Raw genomic sequence first — 26,373 nt, forward strand, 5'->3', positions numbered from 1 at the left:
TCATACAAGGGTTTCTGAGAATAGAGCAGTTGTAGAGTTTTCTGGAGGCTCAGATGTAGACTTGATAGATGTCTTTGCATCTGTTAAGTTAATTTTGCGTCTCTTAATGTACTTGTCTATGGGGAACACTTTGGGCAAAAGATTAGGAGCCATCTGGGTTTTGTTAATAGAAGGTGTAATGTTTTGGAGTATCTGATTCTCCTTCATTGAGGGGGTGTTGGTAGGAGCTGCAGTCTGGTTAGGCTTTCTGTATTTTGATGGTGATTTGGGTGGAGTCTTCTGGGGCTTCTTTTTTGGAAGACGGGACAGTCTTGTGACTCCCACCACCTTCAGTTTAATTGGGGCTTCAGATATTCCGGCCATGTTCCGTGCCTGGCACCGATATTCACCAGCATCCTTGTACGATAACCCGTTCAGGCTGATTATCGACCAGCGAACCCCCACTCGAGGAGATTCCTGCATAACTAAAACATAAAAGGTTGATCTTAGTTCTCAACACACTGTATCAGTCTTTTTCTTCCAAGTATGACTTAGGGTTTTACATGTGTGACCAGTAGTGAATGTCCCTTCCGGGCCACCGTAGGGTTTGACAGCAGTCAGCTCCTCCCACTAATCATTCACAAAGTGATATAAGCTGGCAGACAAGGTGTTGGCCTTTGCTGCTGATGCTTCTCCTCTTTGGTCCTTTGTGTGACAGATTGCCACATGTGCTGTGGTAAGGGGTTGATTTTACCTGTGTAACTGTTTGTAATGTTTTATGAGCGTGTATATGTGTGTCCTACTCTGTCTGGTACACCTTAAGTCCTGTTCCCTGGCTACCCCCCTGCTCCCGCATGTGAATCCCATGTAGGGTATTGTCAGAAGAGGTAAAATGCCAACTCTCTTTGTTCACATGAATTACTCTTTTGGCAGAATGGTCATTCATTTAACTTATTTTTCATTTATTATAGATAGACTGCCACTGCTGTTTTGTTTGCATTGTTTTGTTTATTTTATTTTGTTGGTTTGCTCATTTAGTTTTTTTTCATTATTGATCCAGTAGTTCTATTTTTTTAATTATTTCAGTATTATTTTGCCTTTTATTATATTAGGTGGTTTCTGTTAATTTCTTTTGTCCTTTGTTATGTTAGTCCTCCGGGGCCTTGATTGATTTCCCCCAAGAGACTTGTAATAGATTACTGCAGCAGTTCTATGTGTTTTTAATACATTTCTTGTTTGTCTTTTTCTTTGCATGAGTGATTGGTGATAGCGTGGCCGCCTGGACGGTGGAGGGATTGGTGTTCAGAGTTTCTCACCCCAGCTTCACACCCCCTTAAATGTGTGTGCGTGTAGTGGTAATTTTGCACGTCCTTCACACTTTATAGTTTTCCCTTATAGTTTGGTTATTTTGCTGTGTGTGCGTGCATGTGTTGGGCACGGAGCGTGGTGAGTACTCTGTCCCCATTTAACTTCCCCTCCCCGACTACGGCTACGCCCAGCCGTCCTGTAGTGCTCCTGCCTGTATTTTAAACCGTTTAGATTAATTAAAGTTTGGTTTATTTTAAACATGCTGCTTAGTGCAATAAAGATTGTAATCTTGAGGGAAGCCCTTTGTCTTTGACCATTATTTGACCGTCACCTGTATCATTTTGGGGGATCTGTGGCCTTTTAGATGGTTTAAGTGAGCCTTATAACTGAAGTAACTTCAAAGTAACTAACCAAACTTAATTCTGGGCCCTGATACGGCTCTGGCCACACATGGGCAACCTTTGAGACCAGATCCAACTAAATCTAAGCAATATTCCCAAAGCCATGAAGTCCTTAAAAATGAAACAATGAATAAATAAATGAATGAATAAATCAACAAGTTGTAAGCTGGTTAAAATCATACTTGGAATGTAGACGTCAGTGTGTAAAACTATTATATGAAATCACCACTTCAAATTTACAAATTGGATGTACCACATGGCTTGATATTGGGCCCCTTGATCTTATGCTTTTACCACATATAATGAATGCTTTAAATAAGTTTCATGTCAATGTATGCAGATGACTCAATACTTTATGTGACAGCAGAAACTCCATCAGGCTGCAGAGTTTTCTAGGCAGCCTGTCACTGTCTCTCAGTCACTGCAGGATAGCTGCCTAACACTATCATTTTTGTTTTTGTTTTTTTTTGTTTGTTTTTTTTAAAAAGAGCCACCGTCAGTGAAAACAAGAACTGTGAAAAGTTGTAACACGAAGAACAAATCAGAAGAGAAGTCACTGGAAAAAAAACACTTGTAGAATGAAATCATAGCATTCTTTTTTCCAGTGGAACTTTTTTGCAGTGCCAACTTTTTCCAATAAAAGTGTTTCAAAGTGTTTCCTTTTTCAGTTCAGCTTTGTTTTCAGTGTTTTTGATTTTATTTTCAGTGCCAAAATTTAAAGCCATTGTCCTAGCTCCTTACACTTAAAGTGACGCTGAGCTTAGTGAACGGTTGTAAATCAAGAGGGCTAGATAGATGCTGTCAAGTGAGTGACACTGTGGGGAATGAATCGGGCAACAACAGAAAACTAGCCAAGCTCAACAAGGTTTTATGTAAGGTTTGATTATTTCTTGTTGATTGGCATTCCATTGTGTTGTGGCTTGTTAAAACCTAGTAAAGCCATAATGCTGTGTGGTGGTCATATCCCCTAGACCTGATATGAATCATTTCAGCAGTACTGCCTGGGCCTCTACAAGAGTATCAGATTTGTGTTTTTCTAAAAGAATGATATCCCCCAACAATTTCAGTTATCCCAGCTCACACCGTACATCAATATGACTTTGGACTCTTTCGTCAAACAGACGTTTAAATTTCGTTGGATTGAAAATCGGGTTGACGGTATTTTAAATGTCTAATGACATTAGAATTTTATCTTGCATGGATGTTCACATTATGACATTTTGCAGGCGTTGGGTATTGTTCCTCATACTTTACAACTAAATGTAATGTAACAACTTAAAACTAACAAAATATAAACATCATCTGTCGTTAGCATTCTATATCAAATTGACTCTGGCATTTGACATTGTCCTGACATAGAATTTTGTCCACCTGACATCACAACTTAAATTCAACCAAATATCAGCATCTAACAATGTTGGTGGCCAGATGGGATTCATTTTGTTTAGTTGCATACAGTTTTTGAGTAAAGCCTGTATACTGAAATTACATCTAAAACGTATGCAGTAATTGTGTGTGAATGAATAGCAGTGGTTTTGACGTTGTGATTGACAGCTGTGTGTGCCACTTGGTGTGCTCATGATAAGTTGGTTAGGTGTATGGGCGGGAACTCAATACCACGAGACTGCTACAATGCAAACTCTAGCTCCAAATTAAGTCATCAGCACAAGATGGTAGTAGTTGTATCTGGGATACATTTGTGAAGTGTGAGGAATTGGAGATGCATTGTCCATCTTTATATACAGTCAGAAAAGCAAATACAGGGGAAACACTGGTATTGAGTGAATATGAATGTGAACCCTGTATGCTATAAAAATCAAAATATAGCACCACTTACAGCTCTCCAAGTTCCTGGGTAGCTGGTCAGAATTCTCAAGGACGTCTTGTTGGCAACAACCTGCGCAGAGAACAAAATCACAACATGACTGATGCTCAGATCGTAGTAACATCCCTTCATCACCCCAGAGAGATCCTGGATCACTTACCAGTGTAGGCCGAGGTTTTGATCCAGGTCAGGGTTGGTGTTGGGTAGCCGGTGGCGTCACAACGGAGGATTACATTGCTGCCCAGTGGAGAGATGACTCTGGTGGCTGCGGGCTGGACTGAAGGCCTCATACAGCGGGACATCCCAGCCTGGGTCACCATCATCGCTGACTGGCCCAGAGACCTGCGGCATATCAGGAGCTGGTCCATGAGAACTACAGGACTCCCCAGGGACATGGACAAGGACATCACCATGGAGATCTGACAGTCACACAACCAGGGGTTGTCATGAAGACCTGGGTAATCAGGACAATTTGATTATTTCTTGTTATTGTGCATTAAATTGTGATGGAAAAATGTAGTAGCAAAACTTTAGTTTAAAGCCATAATGCTGTGTGGTGGTCATATCCCCTAGACCTGATATGAATCATTTCAGCAGTACTGCCTGATGGCCTCTACAAGAGTATCAGATTTGTGTTTTCTAAAGAATGATATCCCCAACAATTTCAGTTATCCCCTTTAACAGGACATCAATATGACTTTGGACTCTTTCAGGAAACAAGGCGTTTAAATTTCTTCCAGGACTGAAAATCGTGGTTGATGTATTTTAAATGTCTAATGACATTAGAATTTTATCTTGCATGGATGTTCACATTATGACATTTTGCAGGCGTTGGGTATTGTTCCTCATACTTTACAACTAAATGTAATGTAACAACTTAAAACTAACAAAATATAAACATCATCTGTCGTTAGCATTCTATATCAAATTGACTCTGGCATCTTGACATTGTCCTGACATAAATTTTGTCCACCTGACATCACAACTTAAATTCAACCAAATAGTGCTGCAGCATCTAACAATGTATGGTGGCCAGATGGGATTCATTTTGTTTAGTTGCATCAAAGAATAGTGTTTTAAAATGTTGTGTAAAGATTTGTTTATTGTGAGTGGTTATTCATTGTATAGACAAATACAGTGTGCACAATGTGGCACTGTTTCTTTGTTGTTGCCTCTTTTAAGGAAATGATAAATGTACAAAGTTAATATTTATGTGTAGCAGCTGCTAGGTGCACATAGTATAGATATTGAAACATTTCATATGTAAGCTAGACAGACATCCCCTGCTCATTACTGTGTGCACATGTATTGTATGTACATAAGCCTCAGAGCCCTCCTGGTGCCAGCAGACACATTGAAACCTCCCAGCAGGATGCACTTTGCATGCACACAAAAAGTAAAGAAAAAAAAAAAAAAAAGTAAATGGAAATTTTTCTGGAAAGGGTGCCCATTTTTTGACTTGAGCTCCTGCCCTGCCAAATGGTTGTGCACGGCACTGGGCATCTTCATTTCTTTGTTGACTTAAATCAAGGGTAGTTGCTTTAGACAGTATTAGAACATAATGTGCCTCCATGGCTGCAAAACATACTGTACCCAAAACTCTTCTTTGTACTAGTCCTCCCTGCTGTCCTGGGAGCGGAAACCACAGGTCCAGCAGCTCAACAGGTAATATAGTCAGCCTGAGGAGAGGAAGGAGAGGAGAGGAGAAAAGTTGAACACATCTATTGCATACTACTGACAGCTCTGTAGCACCCTACATCATTGGGCTACATGTTTTTGTGTTATCTGGTCTAAGTGGCAACCTCCGCAGCTAAAAAATGACGCCAACATGGAAGTGCCAAAAACTGCAGTTCTTCAATGGCCTGTAGGGTGATCAAGCCTCTTTATTTTGGATTTATACTAATGGACTTTTACTCAGCATCCTGACATCAGAGAAGAATGGGTGACCAACCACTGGGTCACTTCAAAGATAGACCTTCACTCAACTGATAAGCTCTCAACAACCCCCACCTCACCAGATGTGGCTGGAGAGTTTATGACACGTCACAAACTCTGGAAACAAACAAAGAGACAGACTCAGCCACATGGTCTGAAAGGTGTTTCAAACGGAACTTTATTATTTAACATGTTGGTGTTCCAACACCATGACCCCTATGGTGCAGACGTCTGTGCGTATGTTAATGCGGTAACACCCACCTTTCCCTGCGGTTGTCTTTTCCTTAGGAGAACAGACACAAATGCAGATTCCATTTATGTTTCACCTTTCTTTCTATTTCAGTGCATATACATACACATGTACATATATATATGATGTTATAACATGATCACCATGTATAACATTTAAATCTGTATTAGTAGTGTCTGTTGACCACTTATTTATAAGTGGGTAATATCTTGTTGCAGACAATGTGTGTTTGGTACCATTCAATAGCAGACAGCGCCTCGTTGTTAAATATGGATGCATTAGAAATGTTCCAAGCTTCATTAACCATCTAGGAAGCAATTAAAGTAAATTAAACCTTAAACTAGCAAAGGTACAGGAGGGGAGGAGTGAAATGTCCCGCCAGTGACAGTGAACTGCTCCTACTGGACATCAGCCCAGAGGCAGACAGCTGGCAAGGCCAATCACAGCACAGAGGCCGGAACCTGCCTGCCAGTCTCAACCCCTTGGAACAACTATAAGATGAGAAGAGACTTTTGTCTTGATGAAAAAATGAAGAACTTGAAGAAGAACTTTTGAGAAGCCGGCGGGCCATGCTGGGCCCCATCCAGCGTGGCCCCGCTGGGCAATTTGATTGCATCCTGAGGAGAACTGAACATGCTAAAACCCAACAGAAAGAACTTTATATCACAAAGTCTGCCTAACTCCTGTGTCCTGGACCAACAAGGTCAGGACTGAAGAAAGGCAGACTCCTGCATGCCCACACTGGGTGTGTGAAGAGGACCGACTTTGAGAGCCCAGCTCACCCAAGCCAAAGTTGCCATGTGGGCTGAAGAACGCCCAAAAGTGCCCAGGGGCTCCAAGAAGTTCGACCGAGGAGAAGAGAAGGACAAGCTGAGCTGGCTGCCCCGTGGGACAGCACCAGGAGCGGTTCACACCAAGGAGCAGCGCTGCTTTTTCCTCTTCCCCCTCCAGAGCATCTTCTTTCTGGTCTGCTACAACTCAGGTGAAACAACATAATCTTCCTGTGCTGGGGTTTGATGCGTAGTTTAATAAGTATGGTAGGGAGCATTAGATAAAACTAGGATTTCCCCTAAGTTTTCAGATGTTTCCTTTTTGGCTTCCCATGCCTCTCAGCTGTTAAATGGTGCTTTTCACAGTTCATGTCAAAGTTTCCTCTGATAATCATCTTACCATTGCTCACTGCTTCATCTGGTTCACTCTGGTCATTCATTCATTCATTCATTAGCATCGCTGTATTCATTTCATTCCACTCATAGTTGCATTTACTCATTGTCTTGTCTGTTGTTGGTTGTATTGTGTCTTGGTCTCCTGTGTCAGTAGTTTAGAATAAATGTTTGTCTATAAAGTTGTTGTCTTGGTTTTCTGTAGGATTACATTCAGTCACTTTACGGGTGCATAGATCCTGGCTATTTGAGCTCTATTTGAATTGATAATTGATAATTAATAATTTGTTTTCCTAATATTGAGCTAATCAAACCCTACAGTATTCATGGTGAAAAATGTAGGCACCTGAATAAACTGTTTATAATCAAACAAATCTTACATATTTTATGTAATGGTGGAGAATGCAAACCCTAAATGAATCATATCAATCAAACTTTTCATACAAAATGGTGGAGAATGTCAGCGAGCATTTATTTAATAAATGCTGCCACAGAATAAATTATAAATTATGTAACAATCAATATTTCCTACAGGCCACTTCAGCCTGGCTTCAACAGCAATCATTAGACTGCCATGTTAAAATGTTTACATGCATATTTACAGCCTGGTACAAAAAATTGTTTTGGTTTCTATAACTAATTTTTCCATTCATGACAACTGTGTGCACAACAGGTGGGTGCTGTCTGTTGACAAGTTGTGGCCTCACCAACAGCGCTGCTTAGGTAACATAACCAAAGCTAAGCCCAGATTCACAGAGCAGAGCTACCTGTAGCTGTTGCTATTTTAGTGTGTTTTCAGTTCATGAAAGTTAATTGGATCATTTTTAGTTTTCTTCAACAGTTGCTCTTAAAGACCCTTTGAATCAGTTGTTTGATAGTTCAAGCCTGTTTTTCACAAGCGAAAATTAGCATGAGTATTGGCATTTTTCAACCTGGACCCTGTTACCCTGTATAAAAAAATTAAGAAATTGTTCCAGTATTAAGGGAGCAGGCAGCGGCTAGCAGCCGCAGCACAAGCTACTATAGAGGCACACAAGGCAATTAAACACTTTCACTTTCTGTCCATTTAAAAGTGGTTAATTTTGCCACAGAGTGGCTTCAGTGTCTGAAGTGTCTTACGTTTCCCTTGATCCAGTCTGTTTGTTATTGCCTCGTTAGGCAGAAGTCTCCTTCTGGAATATCACAAGATGTCACTTGTTGCAGGAAAACAACTGTGGAAATATGTGTGAGTTCTGGAGTATAGTAATGACACTAGTTTACAGTAGACATAGTTTAGTGTTATCTAAATGATATTTATTGTCATGGTTGATTTTTAACTGACATCAATCACATGGATGAGGCTTTTAAATTTGACCGCTGCCCATATTTATGTGAGTCGTAGTATATGGATGAAGTATGGATGAGGAGAGAGAGAGATAAAAAAAAAACACAGCAGGGGATGAACAAGCTGCAGGACATGAAGCTGGGAGACAGTGGAGTTCCTGGGGTTGCTGTGACCATCTGCCCACTGAGGAAAATGCCTGTGTTGTAAAGAGTGGTTCTTGTTTGCACATTTCTGACTGTGCCAACAAAATGAGGAGTCACACCTGGAGCAGCTGACACAGAATAGTCTTTGTTGGATATAGACGCTCTGAAGTTGTGGTAAAACTCCTGTCCATACACTGTGCACGCAGACCTGTGGGCCTGCAGTGATCCGGGATGTCTACTCCCTGTCAAAGAGGAGAAAAAATCCAGAGCTTGGGCTGGGCTGTTCCCAGAGTGGATTTACCTGCTGTGACGGGTGGAGGTAGGCTAATGCTATTAGCATTAGCATTACATAGTGTTACACATGAAAGCATAGCAGGATAATGGCAAAACAATCAATCAATAAATGATTAGGAGGTGCAAAATATCAACTGATTCAGCACTGATAATACATCCATACAGACTGATTACCCATTTTCATCAGCTGACATCCATAGTATAAAATGACCAGCTGACACTCTTTCAGAGTGTGTGTGTGTGTGTGTGTGTGTGTGTGTGTGTGTGTGTGTGTGCGTGCGTGGTGGAAAAATATATTTATGCTTTGGTATTATACAGCCTATGTTTTTATGATATTTTATGTCTACATATGTCCTTCTTATACATCAAGAATCATCAAGTAGCCAAGAGGATAGTGTAATAACAAAGAGAAGCATCAGCAGGATGTAATCTCCGCTGCCTTTTTTCTCTCCCTCTCTCTCCCCATCCTCTCTTCATGCACATAGTCATTGAGCCACATTGTCAAAATCAGGTAAATAATCATCCATGATATTAAAAAATCTTTTAGCTAACACTGAACTACTTTTACTGTAAACTACTCTGGTTACTGAACTCTCTCCAAATCTCACTCTTGTTTCCACTGTTCTTTTCCTGCAACAACCGACATCTCGTGACATCTTGTAATATTTCAGAAAGAGACTTCTTCTTAATGGGGCAATAACGAACAGACCGGATCAAGTGGAAGGTAAAGAAACACCTCAGACACTTATAATAACAACCTGAGCCACTCTGTGTCAAAAATAACCACTTTACTGGACAAACAGTGATGGTGTTCAATTGCCCCTTGTGCTTCCATTGCAGCCTGCTGTGCAGCTGCTGGCTTGCTCAGTACTGGACTGATTTCAAAACTTGTTCACATCAGTCTCTCTTTGACCAAGTTACGAGGGGAAATAAGGTCCAGGTTGAAAAATGTCAAAGTTACCAAGCTAGCAACAAGTGTTAGGATTAGCTCCACCTTGATGTCCAAATATGGTCACTTCTGCCTAAGAAACTCCAGATGGCAGCGGCCAAAATGCCAAACTCAAGGATTCAAAATAGGAGTCCATAACCAACTGGTGATGTCACGGTAGCTATGTCCATTATTTTTATGAAGTGGACACACCTGTTGCTGGATAGGTCGAGGTAGGTGATGTTGGGAAGAAAGAGAGAAGCATGAGCAGGAAGACTGGACAGACGGTTGTTGTGGAGACCCAGAGTCTGGAGGCGGGGCATGTCTCTGAGCCCTTCCCAGGGGAAAGATGTCAGGAGGTTTCCATCCAGACGCAACTCTCGCAGGGCCTTTAGGTTGACAAAGCTGCTGGGATGGATGGATGTGATGGAGTTGTAGGTCAGCCACAAAAAACGCAGCTCTGACAGGTTGTAGAACGCTGCCCGGGGCACCCTGGAGATCAAGGTCTTCTCTAAACGCAGTTTTACTGTATCAGCTGGGACATTAATAGGAACAGCTGAGATTCCAGGGTCACTGCACTGCACCAACCTGTGATGTTAAACACAAACCTGTAAGGACTGAAGTTTGGACAGATAAACATAAAGACATGTCATTTCTAAGTATAGTCATTCACGCTATTTGATCGTGTTCTAGGTTTTCATTCTGAAAAGGTGACACAAATTATACAAATACCATAAATACTTCTTTGATTTTAAAACCTGCCTCTTTACATCATATTCCCCCTCTTCTATGGAGGCTGAAGTGCACTACTGGTGTGCCATTGAGCAGTAATTTAAGTTCTGTGGTCATAGCTTTAGCAGTGGTTGGACTCTAAAGCTGAAAAAACACCAGTGCCGCTGCGACACACATCAAGCGCTACCCCTAGCACACACTGGACACGTCACACTGCAGCTTGTCAGCAGACAACGGTGCAAAGTTATTATTTCTTTTAATGAAAGATCTGTACTTCCTCCACCTTTACATTAGCTTTAAATCATGTGTGGAGAGCCCCTAACTAAACTTGATTTCTCACCTGAAGCGCTGATCTCCAGAGCTATGACTTGCCAGGCAATATCTTTTTGGCCATTGTCTTTATAATGAAGGAATTGTGTGTTATTTAGCTCAAGATATTTCTCTACTTCAGCAACGAGTCTTTCCTCATCCATTCTTTGTCACACGAGACACAGCAACAGTTCTCTTTATCCATTCATGGTGAGGAGAGGAGTCGAGCTGCTACAGGAGCAGAGGAAAAGAACTGCTACAGTAGCCGGTATGTACAAGCAATTGCGTTAAAAATGCATTAAATTCCGTTGGGCAGCAAGGCTGGAAATAAGACAGTGGCATAAAGTGCAGCGGGCGCTTCATCCAGGAGTGCTGAAGTGCGTCTAGCCACCACCAGTGTGGGGTTATACATTAAAAAAATAAGAGGGGCTTATTTTTTGAAGCGCGGCATTTGCCGCCGGTGTGTTTTGGCCTATTTTTAGAGGGTACACTGCTTACACTGTCTCTAAATGGGAAAAATGGGGATCATTAATATAGAGGCAGAACACGCATCTTTTAAAAATCCATCTTGCAATTTTATTCTAAAATGAAATTTTTAATTTTTAGAACAAAATAAGAAAATGGCACTTTTATCTTTTTACGTATTTTCTTAATTTGGAGCTTTATAATGCATCTTTTCAATTATTTTTGAATTAGCTAGTTTATTAATGGATTACAATAAAATCCTGTATAATTATTATTATTATTATTATTATTATTATAGTATAATTACTCTAGTGATTCTCTCTGGGCTCCAAACTCTTATGCCACATTACTAACATCAATTGCTCTACAGCACCACTGGCACTGGTAAAAAAATCCACATTTTTATTTATTTATTCATTCGTTCATTCATCTTCTAACCGCTTCATCCTCTTGAGGGTCGCGGGGGGGCTGGAGCCTATCCCAGCCCTGGACAGACTATCGCAGGGCTGACACATAGAGACAAACAACCGTTCACGCTCACATTCACACCTATGGACAATTTAGAGTTACCAATTAACCTAGTCCCCAATCTGCATGTCTTTGGACTGTGGGAGGAAGCCGGAGTGCCCGGAGAGAACCCACGCTGACACGGGGAGCACATGCAAACTCCGCACAGAGGGGCTCCCACACCCGGGATCGAACCGGCAACCCTCTTGCTGTGAGGCGAGAGTGCTAACCACCACACCACCGTGCCGCCCGTTTATTTATTTATTTATTTATTTTTTACTTATTTATTTTTTTACAGTCAAGACAAACTGTGCAATACTCGTGGCCTCAAGCCTTCATGGAATACTTTGCTTTTGAACTTTTCATCCAAAATCAGCAGTATATGATGATATAACATTTTCTGCTGTTCAACACATGTATCCTTGTTGGAATGATACATTTTTTGTTAGCCTGTACTAAATTTGGCTGCAACAAGATTACTGCAACCCTGTCCCTGTGCATGTTATCCATTATTATCCATCCATCCATCCATCCATTATCTGTAACTGATTATCCTTTACAGTGTTGCAGCTGGCTGGAGCCAATCCCAGCTGATATTGGTTGGCAGACTATCACAGGGCTGACACACTGAGACAGAAAACCATTCAGACTTACATTCACACCTATGGGCAGTAGTGGAAGAAGTTTTTAGATCTTTTACCGAGGTAAAAGTATCAATACCACAGTATAGACATACTCTGTTACAAATAAAAGTCCTGCATTAGATTTTTGTCTTAAAATAAAGTATAAAAATACTAGCATCAATATACACTTAAAGAACCAAAAGTTAAAGTACCAATTATGCAGAATGTCTCATTTCATAATGATACACTATTATATTAATGGAATATAAATAATAATGCAATAATGTCTTCATCACCTTAATGTTGCAGCTGGTGAAGGCGGAGCTATGTGGATTACTTCATATATTGGTGGGTTGCTAAACGTACAATAATATAACATAATTTATTACTTGATTTGCATTAATAATCTAAATCTGCTGAGTAACTCGAAGCTAAAGCTGTCATATAAATGCAGTGGAATACAAAGTACAATATTTACCTCTGACATGCAGTGGAGTAGAAGTATATAGGCACATAAAATGGAAATACTCAAAGTACATGTATTTCAAATTGAAGTTAAGTACAGTATTTGAGTAAATGTACTCAGCCTCATTTCACCACTGCCTATGGACAATTAAGCTGCATGACTCTGGACTGTGGCAGGAAGCCAGAGAACCCGTACAAAACCCACACTGACATAAGAGTACATGCAAACGCCACACGTGAGAGTCTGAGCCGGCCCTCCACTTTTTTCCCCACCTAATTTTATTGATCATCAAGTCTCTTCTGTAGTGGAATTAACATCATATTTTACACGCATACTCTTACTGTGATAGCCCACCAGCAGAAGGAGACATAAAATAGAATGCTGTTCAGTGTATGTAACATTTATTTATTGTGCGAAATACAAAAAAGTATGTTGGCCAATTCTAATAGTTCATTTTAAAGCCAATATCCACCAATACCAATATTGTGCATCCATAATATGCACAGGGCAGACCACATCATTACACCTGCCTTCTGCAGTGTGGATACCATCCATTTACTAAATATTTACTTATAACCAATTTGTCAAATCATGACATCAAAATGATCAAATATAACATTAGCTGAATCAGCATTACTGTGTTTGTTACATAAAACATAATTTGAGTACAGTAGTCAGTACAATAGGCCATAATGAGTTGTGTTCCCACAGAAACAAATCAGTGACACACACAAATACACAGCAATGAGAATGAAATGAGCCTCACTCAACCTGAGCTCTGTTATTCCACTGTTCCCATGCGAGCAGACACATAACGCTGGACAGGATTGGACCGCCAACAGAGAGGACTGCAAGATGTGAATGAGGACCAGCAGATACATCCTTCTTTAGAGAAACTGCATACTCAGACAGGTACTTTGTATCCCCATATTCCCAGCCCTCTCCAGTCTCAGGTTGTGTCCACAGTGCAGAGTAAAACTGAATCCCAGATTAGCTGGGATTACACTGCTTACAAGCGGCATGTAATCCCACGCCTCACTGTCCGAGTAACAAATCACAACATCAGGGCAAGCCCAAGCCTTTTTGGGCCTTGAGGACAATTTTGTCCCACCACCCCACCCCGTGGAGTATTCCATATTGGGCATTTTACAGTACAGAACAATCTGAGACATCATCCATGTAGGTTTACTACAGGTACTGTTAACTGCTATCACTCAGTGCTGTTTAACATCATTTTAAGTGGTGCTGAAAGTTAACTCTGGTGTTAAAGGTAGATAAACACTGTATAGACTCAAACAAAAGTAATCCCTCTAAATCACCTGGTATGACCCACTCTCAGTGTGTGGCGGTGTAGTTACTCTGTCCGTTCTTTTATTTTGCTGTGTTCAGGAGGTTCCTAGGCAGAGTGCTCAGGTGGGGTCGGGACTTTAAAAAATGTAGCTGACCAGGTGCCATAACGTAAGCAGCATGCACCCAAGAGGAAGCTATGATAATCACAGCAGATGTCAAGGACCTAACCCTGACCCTAACCCACCCAAACTAAATTCATGGATAACCAGGAGCATATCCTTATCATGGACAAATTTACTTTTGCTGTTAGAGACCAATTTGAGAAATGGAACAAATTACATCCCAACAGCAGAATACACAAAATGACATACTGTATTAGACACGTATTAATTAGCCTAAAAATATGCAATAGACTTAGTAATGACTTGTTCAAAATATTTGTAAGATGTTGGAAGACACATTGCAATAAAGTATTAAAAATAAAATTGCAGACACAGTACCAAAAAATAATACTTAAATTGCACAAGGCAAAAGGCTTGTTCCAAAAGCAAATGTAATCTAAGGTTGCCGTCCACTTTCACTTTAGTTGGGGAGTGTATTTGCAAACAGTTACTGACAGTTCCTGCATAGTATACCTTTAACATTAGATACACAATAATTATAACAATGTACTGAAGTACTGTGGTGGAAAAAGTGATTTACTTAAGTTAAAGTAGCAGCACCACAAAGTCCTGCATTTGCAATTTTGCTTCTAAGTACTGTGAGTAATATGAGGAAAATGTACCAAAAGTAAAAGTACCCATGCAGAAAAATATCCCCCATGAGTATTACAGTATTTTTGTTATTACTACTGCATTGACCCATAAAGACATTGTTTTAGTGTTGAGCGGTTAAATATCTCATATTGTCTATGCACTGTGTTTTATAAGGTCAACATCTGTTTCCTGTTTAAAACATTTCTCAGCAAATTAACAAGTAACTATACCTGTCAAATAGTGGAGTGAAAATTACAATATTTATAAGTAATTTATAGTATAAAGCAGCAAAACTCAGAAACAGAAACACAGAAAAGTAAAGTACCTCAAAACGGGTGTGCTTGTCATACACCTATCACCATCAGAAATAATGCAAATAATCATTTTCAATCATCATTTGATTTCTATCTGTTAAATAACAAATAATGGAAATAAAATGCACCTCAGGTTAGCAGAAGAGAAGGAGCTGAAAAAACAAGGAGGAGGGAGCTTCGACTTCAGAGTGGAGCAAAATCACAACATCTGTGCTGTGAGGTGGAATGACAACCGTCAGTTACGTTTCTCTCCACTTTTGATGGTCCACACCTAGTCGAAAAGGTTGCCTGGTGGGACAAATCGACCAAGTCCTTCACTGAAGTGAGCAGACCATCCATTGTGAAGACACACAACCGATTCATGGGTGGGATCGATTTGCTGGATTCCTTTACAGCCAAATACAAGTTCCACATTGGGTCCAAACGCTGGTTGAACATTTTTTGGCACACCATCATCCTTGGAGTAGTCAATGCTTGGCTGCAATTCAAGCATGACTGTAAAACCCTGAAGATCCCTGAAAAGGAAGTCATGAACAGGAGGCGATTCCAGGCACAGCTTGCAGCCTCTCTCATCCAAACCAATACCCTGAAGAGAGGCAGACCCTCTAAGGATGAGGCAAGAGAATCAAGTGCCCAAGTGTGATAAAGATGGTCCACAGTGCTCCCCCTCCTGATGTTCTCAGGGACAGCATGGGACACTTGCTGCTGAAAGCTGAAAAAAGGGGCTGCTGTAAGCACTGCAAGAATGGATACACATCCACCGCATGTATCAAGTGTGATGTTCATTTGTGCTTCACAGGAGAGAAAAACTGTTTCCTTCAGTTTCACACATGAGGATTGCATCATACAGATAAGAAGAGTCCTCAGACAAATCATTATGATGTTCAAGTTCAAGTTAACCCTATGGGGCCGAACGACGCATAGTGCGTCCAAATTCACACCTGTTCTTCTCTATCGATTTTCTCTGCGACCGTGAGCGAAGCCACAGCTTTCTGACAAGACCAAGCACTTGTCGGTAATCCAATGTTTTCACAGCGAAAAAAAAAGATAAAGTTACACTAAAATGATGTATAACAGAGCTCTGATACAGCTTTGCGCACACATTATTATTGGATGGATTACTTGCGAACACAGGCTCGCACAGAAATGCCACGCATATCACATGAAAGCGCAGGACCAGAGCTTTCCAGTGATACCACACATCATTGTGCTGTCATCCCATCATGCTATAAGTACAGATCAATTGTCTACAAAATAAAAACCTGACGAATTTCTTTACAATCCATTATACAGATCTTGTTAGATCCAGATCCAGTTGACACTCCATCAAACTTTGTATGACAAGACCAGCCACTTCACCTTTGTGCACCCAGACAACTGCAGCCTAATTATGCATGAATGACAGGGCCTTAATCACCATATACATTGAGGGGGACACGTACGCACATGAGAATATCAAGAAAATGTAGACTGATGTAATGAAATTAAAATTTTAAAAGATCAAAACATAACTTCCAATTACAAGTCATTTGCTCTTATTGTGCAGCATTATAACGTTTTAACTACTCATGTTCATTTTTATTGTTCTGTATGAAACTGTTTCATGTTAATTAAATTCATTTTTATGATGCATGTTTTGATTGTATTGAGTGATCAATGCCTAATAATTACTGGACGTTGTTAAAATTGAAGTGACTTATAATTGAAGTCAGTTACTACAGTTTGTCCAACCACCTGCTCCCTGTGTGTTTGTGTCCCCAGTTTGAACCACAACCCAGAACCTAACTTCTGTTGGAGTGCTATATGTAACACAAAAATAATGCAAACGAACACACACAAGTGTATCCAGCTACTGAGCTTGTGTTTGTATCTTCAAAGAAACTCTTTCCATCATCTTTTTCATCATAATCAGTCTTTTTTAATGGGTTTACTGCACAAAGCAACACAAACAAAAATGCATTTTGCCCATATCTGATAATATTCTGCTTACTTTATTCTTTCTTTCTACAATAGTTTTTTTTTCTGTATTCCCACAGAAGGAGCAGGCGTGAAGACCAAGACGATTATCGCCCATATGTAAAGAAGCCGCCAAACACCTTCTTGTTGTGCAGGAAGGAACAGAGGCCAAATGTTGTGGCCAAACTGGGTGTCAGTGGAAGTGCAACAGTGAACACTGTCCTGGGACAGGGTTATTGTGTTTGCTTGTTCTTTACTGAGCTTACACATCCGATCAAACACTTTCCTCTATCTCTAAACCTTCACATCTGTCACATGACCAGAGAACACATCTAAATTAAACTGAAGATTTCCACAGCTTGCTCTCATTACTGTGGATCTGTGGTCATATTGGTGCATCTGCTAATATGTTTTTATGTAACCCGTAGTTGTGTGTCAGTGTATGTGCTGAAAGTGTGTTGTCACCACTTTGACTTGGATTAGTGCTAAAATGGATGATCCAGTGGAACCAGACTGTCCGTACGGAGGACAGGAGCACAAATCCCCGGGGAAAAGCATGACAAGCGACCTGGCTCTACGCCCCTAAGAACCCTTCAGCAAACCCCAGTGTTCCAGGTTGTGTTCTGATCCTTGGCTAGAAGAACCAGAGGGAGACTAGGACGTCAGCAGGTTCTGTCGATTTTTCTCCAGTGTCCACACACCCCTGGATATGGAGCTGTCGACTTCTGGTTGGAAAGAATTTCCAAAATTTTTCAGGTCTAGCGACAAACCACGCCAGTCCTCAGTCTTCACCAGAAGTAAACACGTCTACATAATGTAAAATGTGTAGTTTTAACTCAGTACAAACTGGAAATATTATTTAACTTTTCTTCCTTTGCTGTGAAACCATTTCAGAACTTTGAACACTGAACTCATCAAACCAAACTATTTAAAAAGATTCCCTAGAGTCTTGTTTTACTAATTTGGGAAAAATTATGATGGAGGGTTATGTATTTTTTATACATGTGTCTCAGATGAGTCACATGGTCCTCTCCATGATTAGAATTATGACATTTCAATTCAGCAAAATCATGAACCTCTGATCCAGGTGTGAATGTGAATGTTAGCAGGACGTAAGGAGCTCTGATGACTGTGTAATGTGGCGTAATCCAACATTCAAACCTCAACATGAGTCACTACTGAAACCTGAATTTAAGTGGAAAAACTAGTAATACCAGCTTGCGTTTGTATGGCAAATTGCAGTTACAGTTAACATCCACATCTGTGAAAACATGAATGCTTCACATCTAAAAATGTCATCAGTTCATCATTTGATCCTTTTAGACATGTTTGTGCAATTTTGTCATGCGCATGGATTTTGAGTTCTGGCATCACAATGACCACCAAAATCGAATCAGTTCATCCCTCTCTCTCTCTCTCTCTCTCTCTCTCTCTCTCCCATGATGAAATGTTATCAGTTTTAACAAAGTCTAAAATTAATCATTAAAAATCATAAGGATGTGAGATGAAGTGTGATGTGAAAACCAAAGAGTCAGAAGGTGTAAACAGTCTGTACACATCCACACAGTACTGACAGGGAGCCTCATTAGACAGCAAGTGAAAGCAGCTGGGAGAACCAGGCTTCACTAAGACTCAGATATTATCAACACATCACCAGATAAACAGGTTTAGATTCCATAAAATGCTTTTAAAACTTTATTAAATCATAATTTAACTGTCATTTTACATCTTTGTCACAGCTTTAGGGAGATTGAAGGAGGCTGAAGCGAGCTCTCTGATGACGTCACCTTTGTCCAAAAGCCCAAAACCTCTATGAATGAGTGCATCTCCCGCCGGGTGCGGTGGCGCGCGCCTGTAATCCAAGCTACCGGGAGGCTGAGGCTGGCGGATCGTTTGAGCTCAGGAGCTCTGAGCTGCAGCGGACTGTGCTAATCGGGTGTCCGCACTAAGTTCGGTATCGATATGGTGCTCCTGGGGGAGCCCGGGACCACCAGGTCGTCTAAGGAGGGGTGCACCGGCCCAGGTCGGAGACGGAGCAGGTCAAAGCCCCCGTGCCGCTCAGTAGTGGGATCGCGCCTGTGAATAGACGCTGTAGTGCAGCCTGAGTAACACAGCGGGACCCAGCTGGGACAACACACACACTCAGCAACAGCGTGTTTATGTATTACAGCAGCTCCATCACTGCTGCGTTATTTTCCATCTTCAGAAAAACCTTCAGAAACCAGCTCTGTTTGTTTGTGCTACAGCGCCTCCACCTGGAGGAGAGGAGCAATGACAACCATTTGTCATTATCAATTTAGGGGTACACAACCTAAATGAAGAATTCCAATATGTTATTGTCATGGCCTAAGAAAGTGCAATCAGTAGCCTACTTTTATGAACATGAGCTAATCTCTCTCATAACCAGAGTCCAGAGAAGTCAGTCTCAAACTTGTGATGTCGTCAGTATAAAGTCTGGAGCTGCTCCATAGACAATGAATGCGAGCCTGATTTAATGGACCTACAAAGTGTTTGTTTTCTTTGTTTTTCCCAAATGAACTTTATTCTATTGTAGTGTTGTCAGTTCTGAAACAGAAAATGTACCCATAGAACACTCCCCTGGGTGCTCTCAGTAGCCCCTTTTACACTGCCAGATTTTCCACGAGTGTTGGGCTGTTTTGCCGGCAAGCTGCGAGCATTTAGACACACAGAGCCGGGTTGGCAAGTTGATCCGAAGTGCCCAATTTTCCGCCTCGTAGGGTAGACATATTGGCGGAACCATTTTAGTTTAAAAAGACCGAGGGGGCCTTCTGCAACAGGAGGGGCTGTTGATGACTTGTGGGAGGAGCTGTTGATGACGCCGCACATGTGAGCCACTGGCGGTGGATAAACAGGAAACAGCTGATAGCAGGAATTAGCGAGCAGCTAGTAGCAAGAGGGAAACGCAAACCTGACAGACACTGTAAAGATGAGCAACTGGGGAGCCAAGGAATTGCACGCCCTCCTTGTCCTCGCAAACAAAGAGGCCATTAAACGTCAGATGACGGGGACGGTGAAGGACGGGCCGACTTACGAGAGAATCACCGAAGGACTGACCAGCCGCGGCTTCCCTCCCACGTCACTGGTTACGTCACACGCTGAGCTACACGTTTTGTTACTTGCTCATGCCCCCCATTGCCCCGAAAAAGGCACATTATGTATAAACAAAAGTAGGTAGGCAGCATTTTGCCGCACTCCCCGACTTTGTTTTTATACTGCCAATGCTGAAAAGACTGATTGGGCTTTCCTGCAAATTTGCACAATTCCTATCTAAAAAGGGTTACTATTATCAATACCATCTCTCTCAGTTCACTGTCTGTGGAGCAGTTTTACACTTTAGATCCTATGACATCACAAAGTTAAGTTTTAGCACTCTGGTGTTTGGATTTGTAAGGGAGCTGTTTATGTTTATGAATATTTTCTGGCTGTCTTAGACCATAGGAATAACATGTATGGATTTTAAAGGTGGTGTAGTTCCTCTTTAAACATTGCATATTTGTACACCTCTGTTGATGCCATCAATTAATATATTGAGTCTGTGGTGGATTTCATTTGTAAAACAACAGAAGCAAGTGTACCCAAAGCTACAGTAAAACTACTCCACAAGTAAATGAATGATTTTATGTCAACACTGGAATACAGCCAAATTTCCCTAAATTGGTCACATCGCCTCAGCATCTGGTCGCACAAAGAGCGACAAAGATGTTGGAAGCTTCAGCAAAAACGACGAGGAAGTTGAAACCTTAATGATCTGCCCCGCTGTATCTACAGCAAAACAAAAATCTGCAGATGTTCAACTTACTTTCTTCTCCTCTGACACAGATGTCTTGATTTTGGAAATGGCCAACTATGACTTGCTGCCAAAGGACATTGCAATCTTGATGGCATCAGGTGCTTTGCAGATCCAACCATTCTGGGATATTGTAGGTCCAGAAAAGGCAGAAGCATTATCTGCACTGAGTGCGTTCTCTGACAATGCTGGAAGGTCTGCAAGAGTTGGTTTAAGCTCACTTCACACTACATGACTTTCAAAGTCTTCTGATTACTGTACAAAGTCATTGTGGTTTTCACACTACATGACTGACCAGCAACAAAGGGGTCACACACTCTAAGACCCCTCACCAGGAGTAATCCCAGAAGAATAGGCCACGTGTCAACTCATGGTGCTCACAAATATAGGTTACAGAAACATTACAGGTCATATTAAACATTGTAGGTTATATTAAACATTGTGTGCAATAGTCCACCTTCTCTGTCCCTCTCTCATCACTCTCTCAAAAGACAACAAGAGATACCACATTACAAGCTATGCCAAGGGTATTAAATGGTAGATACTTCCTGTCTTGGGTGTGGGCATCTCTCCCCAGCATACCCTGAGCTAATTTTGAAAAATAGTGAACATCTTGTGGATGGATGAAAGCAGATTCAAAACAATACAACGCAAGATATAGTCCTTACTTTGCTGCTTATTTTTATCTGTTATCCTTTAATGTCTAATATCAGCCCAGTGGGAGATCACGTCAGTTGCTGACAGATCTCTCAAGAGTGTGTTGCTAAAAGAGAGACGTGTTTCAATCAAAGTTAATTTCCTCCTGATCTGTCAGTCTGAAAATGCCATTTTAGTGTCAGTATGTTTAGAAGGGTTAGGGCACGGTGAAAATGGGTCCAGTTGTTACTTCAGTGACTATGAGGTGAGAGAATTGGTCATAATCTGTATTCATGTTCACTTCTCCCATTGGAATGAATAGACTCAGTACCACTGCTCGTCCCCTAAAGGGTTGGGGCAGTGGCAAGACCCATGTGACACATATACAGGGGGGGGAATCTGAAGTGAGCCATCTAGATTTACCAGTGGTCTCTGCTCTCTCCCTCCCTCTCAAACACATAATCACACTTTTGAGAGAACCGCAGGGCTCAGTTCTTGTCTCTGTTCTCAACCTGTGTCTTGGGCTCTCATCAGCTGTAGTTTGCCAACAGAGTCCCCGACAGGTCCAGATACTCAGCATGCTAGATATCTGGAGTGTATCTGCATTGCATTGGCAACTTTGGCCTCATATCTTTGATCAGTTAGCATTCCAGCACCAGTTTTGCAAGTGCAAAGACAACACTGATTTGCATCTTATCTAGAGCCTCTGTTAGGGAGCTCCAAAAACTATTTGCGAGTGGCAAATCAGGGCTTAAGTCAGGTAGTGTTATATAGGCAAAAGGTAACATGGTTCAAGATCTTCCTCAAAGCTGAGGAAGGTCGCTTTGAATCCTCTGCAAAATGGCTAAAGGCTAGTTGAGTTACCAACTCCTTAGGCCATCACTGAAATGGTGAGATGCCACTGCAAAAGATATTGTTCAACACAAAGATGTTCCTGTAGGTCAAGAGACTTACAATGCACTGACTCTTGCTTTTGCAGTAAACAATGTGAGAACGACCACGACTCAAGATGTAAAAACCAGGATCAAGATGACAGTAAAAACTGAAGATGAAGAATGACATTATGAATTCACAGACAGTGTGTGAAAACATGGATGCTCCACACACTGAAGATCTATACTATCAGCACAGTTTCAGGATTAGTTACCAATTCAGTATCTGACCAAATGTCTCCCCTTCTGTTCCCGAGATATGATGCTGAATAATGGCCAGAAAAGTGCTTTTGCAGAGCATTATAGTGTCACAGTGATGTTGACCTTTGACCTTTTGGATATAAAATGTCATCAGTTCATCATTTTATCCTATTAGACATTTCTGTAAAATGTTAGCAAATTAATTCTTGCGTTACAGCTACGAAGATGTTTTATGAGGTCAAGTGACCTTGACCTTTGACCTTTGACCTCCAAATTCAATTAATTAATGTCAGTATTAAGTATTAAGTATATTAAGCCATGAAAGTAAACACCTGCATAGCTTGGAACTTGACTTTTTTTTTAAAAAAAAAAGTTTGTAGACTCCCTACGAGTTTTGAAAGAAACTACATAAGGAACTGGACTATTTATCAAATGTTGCTGTTGTCCCTGCTTCATATGAGAAGAGGAAATCTATGCCAGCCTCTAGGCTAATTTATTTAATGTAAAATGCCATAGGCTTGCGCTAGTAACATTAGCATGTTGTATTTGTGGGGAAAGTGTGTCCAGATAAAGACAAGTATTTGTCTGTGAATGCTGTGAGTTATAATCGAGCCGATTTGTGTACTTGTGTTTGAAATTGTTGCTATTAAGCCATGTTTAATGTGTGTGTTTGAAACAATTAAACTTTACAACACTTCATAATACTCCATTGCCAACTAGTGTTTAAGAGGTGTAACTGCAGAGTGACACATTTTGAGGAAGAAGGTGAACAAGGAAAATCTCATCACTTTTTGCAGTGCTCTAGGCTGGACAGGCATAGACTTAGCTGGTGTTTTAGTGATAAGATGTACTACTTGCAATTTAGTACGCAGGAACATAATGGTTTACTTTGGACAGTAATCACAACCCATGGTTGTGCAAGTCTTAGTGCAAAGCCACTGCAGTATTTTCCCCACTACTCAGGTTGCATAACATTATATTAAAAACCCTTTTCAGTGTTTAATGATTTCTGGTCAAGAAAGTTGTTCTGATTGACCCTTTTTCTTCCTCTTCTTCCTGCTCTTGAAAATGCCAGGTCCCGACCTATTGCTGTGCAGCAGCTATAATCATTTCATTTCATTTTTATTCTTAAAGGTAGGATCTGGAGGATTTTCAAACAAAACAAAATATAGACATATACAAATGAAATCCTGCTTAATCATCACCTATGGGCTTCTACTCATGTGTGGTGGTGACTCTGTTTGCAGAGCTCCTGCCCTTTAACTGTATTTTGATGTTTTTGTAAGCTCGGACCGCTTCTGGGCGGAGATTTCCCCAGCCAATGAAAGAGCGCAGGTGCTGTGCCCGAGCGTGTCTGAGTGTGCACCAGGGCAAGCCTTGCCTGAACCTCTTCTGTGAAGCCTTCTTCCGTACCTCCAGGCTCCATACACCCGGGAGAGTTGAGCCTGATAGGAGGGGCCAAATTTGAATGTGTGTTTACAAACAGCAACTGGACAGCCACTACTACACGAATAGGTTTTGTGTAGTAATTTAATAGCAGTTTTTCATGAGGGAATCCTCCAGACCCTACCTTTAATGTTAAGTAAACTCTTTTACTTTCAAATCCTTTATTTTTAAAATCTGGAACTACTGTCACCTGTAATCTACCAGAAATATAACAGTGAGAAGAGAATAGTTATAAAAGCTATTTACATGTACTATTAGATTCCTTAAGACCAAGACGCCATACTGACAAAAGGAAACTCTTTATGGGGCCAAGCTGTAGTTTACTTTCTTTCAGAGGGTTAGGGGAGTAAATCAGAACTTCCAATACATGTGGGTATGCTAAATTACTCTCTATAGGTTTCCAACAAGCAGGCTAACAGAGTCAGGATTAAGCCAATCTGATAAGGGTCTCACAGACTGAGTGACTGAACCAGCTGACAGAGTGAACTGTAGAACTGCTGGTCGCAGCTAAAAACCATGAAGCAAAACACTTCTCTCAATTTCCAACAAATTATGCATGAAAGGACTCAGCAACTACTAAATCCCACCATTATTTCTTTTATTCATCTTTGCTGAGCCATGGCTACCTTTCAGTATGCATCCTTCAAAATATTTTCACATACCACATCATATTAAAATAACATGAAGATCTGAATGATTCTGGACTATCTTTGTTTAACATTAATAATACCAATGAACACTAACCACAACCAACATGTGGCCCCTGGTGATGTGAATCTAATTTCAGACAACCCTCTGACTATTTTCAGGTCAAGAACGTGCAGGGAGTCTGCTGTGAAAAAGATCATGCAGGACACGAAAGATGGATAGAAACTTCAGAAGAGCCTGGACAGCTTCACAAGAAGTCACAAATGCCGTTCACTGTCATGCGCTTAGGGTGGATATCATCTCCATTTCCTGCTACGCCCTCATGTTCTCTTGGGAGGTGATCACAAATCCTTCAGTGCCTTTAACTCTAGAAGAATCCAGCTCAAGCTATTCAAAGACCCTCGTCCTACACCAAGGTTTCTATTTGACAGAAAGGTTTTCAGATGTGTGCCGTACACCCCAGGAGCACCTAAACCTCAGAGGAGTCCTGTCCTATAAACCAGAAACACAAGTAATGAAGACTTTTGAACTCAACTATACATGGAATGATATTATAATCAATGAATAATATTCAACAAGGCTCCTGTGAAAAAAATAATTCACATATGTAAAGTTAACGTTATCTCAGCACCACTTTATGTCACTATGGTACTTTTGTAGTCTTAGTGAGGGGATTACTTACTGAGCCCACTGAATGAAACACACCCATCACTCTCCATCTGGTCCTGGAGTCATCCATCCTTCTCATCTGCTCCTGGAGTCATCCATCCTTCTCATCTGCTCCTGTCTTGGTCTTTCACGCTGTCGCATCTTGTGTCTGTGTTTCCACCTCCACCTGGAAACACAGGACAATGCAGCAGAGTGGGCAAAAAAGATAATGTGATATTATTATACTGGTCAGTGACAGAAATACTTGTGTCGATGTTGTCATGATGTATAGACTCACCTTTCTCTGGTATAGCCACCTATACTTAATAAAGGAAAATAGATAACAATAGCATACTTCACCTGTTAACTGGACTCAACACTGACATCCCAAGTAACTTCAGGCCAATCTCCACCCTACCCTCTGTCCAAACTACTGAAACATGGTGTAACCTCCCAACTGAAACACCACCTCTCTGTCAGTGACATGTATGAAACATTCCAATCCTGATTTTGATAAACCATAGTACTGACATTGCCCTGCTTAAAATCACCAACAACCTCTTTCTCTCCTCTGATGCCAGAAACCTCAACATCCTCATCCTCCTCAACCTCAGTGCCGCCTTCGACGCCATCAAGCCCTCCATCCTTCAGACTTCAGACAGACTTCAGTTCATCTCCATCAATAACTGCAAATCCCCCACTACTCCCCTCCCCCGAGGTGTCCCCCAGGGTTCAGTTTGGTCCCCTCCTCTTCATCCTGTACCTTTTCCCCCTTTGTCACATATAATGCTGTCTTGGTGTCCAGTTCCATTGTATCGTCGATCATATCCAGCTCCTAATCTCCACCAAGACAATCTCCACTGCCACCCACTAAACCCTGACAAACTGCATCACTGAAATAAAATCCTGGCTTCAAACCAATTTCCTTCAATTAAACTGCAACCCATCTAAAATTACCATCACTGGACCAAAAGTAGTCACCAAATCCACCCATAACTTCACCCTCAACATGGACGGCTCCACAGTATCCACCTCACTCACATTTGAAATCTTAGCGTCATTTTTGATTAATTCCTGTCCTTCGACC

The 26,373-nt window shown here is 41.1% G+C and overlaps 1 protein-coding gene across 1 annotated transcript; it reads right to left on the minus strand.

The window, feature by feature from the left end:
• lrit3b (leucine-rich repeat, immunoglobulin-like and transmembrane domains 3b) lies at nucleotides 1–25,918 on the minus strand. Its single transcript, XM_049597106.1, has 5 exons — nucleotides 25,818–25,918; nucleotides 9,764–10,138; nucleotides 5,107–5,192; nucleotides 3,670–3,967; nucleotides 1–484 (listed from the first exon to the last, which is right to left on the minus strand). The coding sequence occupies exons 1-5, from the start codon at nucleotides 25,916–25,918 to the stop codon at nucleotides 1–3; spliced, it is 1,344 nt and encodes a 447-aa protein (XP_049453063.1).
• Nucleotides 25,919–26,373: the final 455 nt, after the last annotated feature.

This window comes from Epinephelus fuscoguttatus, linkage group LG14 (assembly GCF_011397635.1).
Source record: "Epinephelus fuscoguttatus linkage group LG14, E.fuscoguttatus.final_Chr_v1".
NCBI classification, from domain to species: domain Eukaryota; kingdom Metazoa; phylum Chordata; class Actinopteri; order Perciformes; family Serranidae; genus Epinephelus; species Epinephelus fuscoguttatus.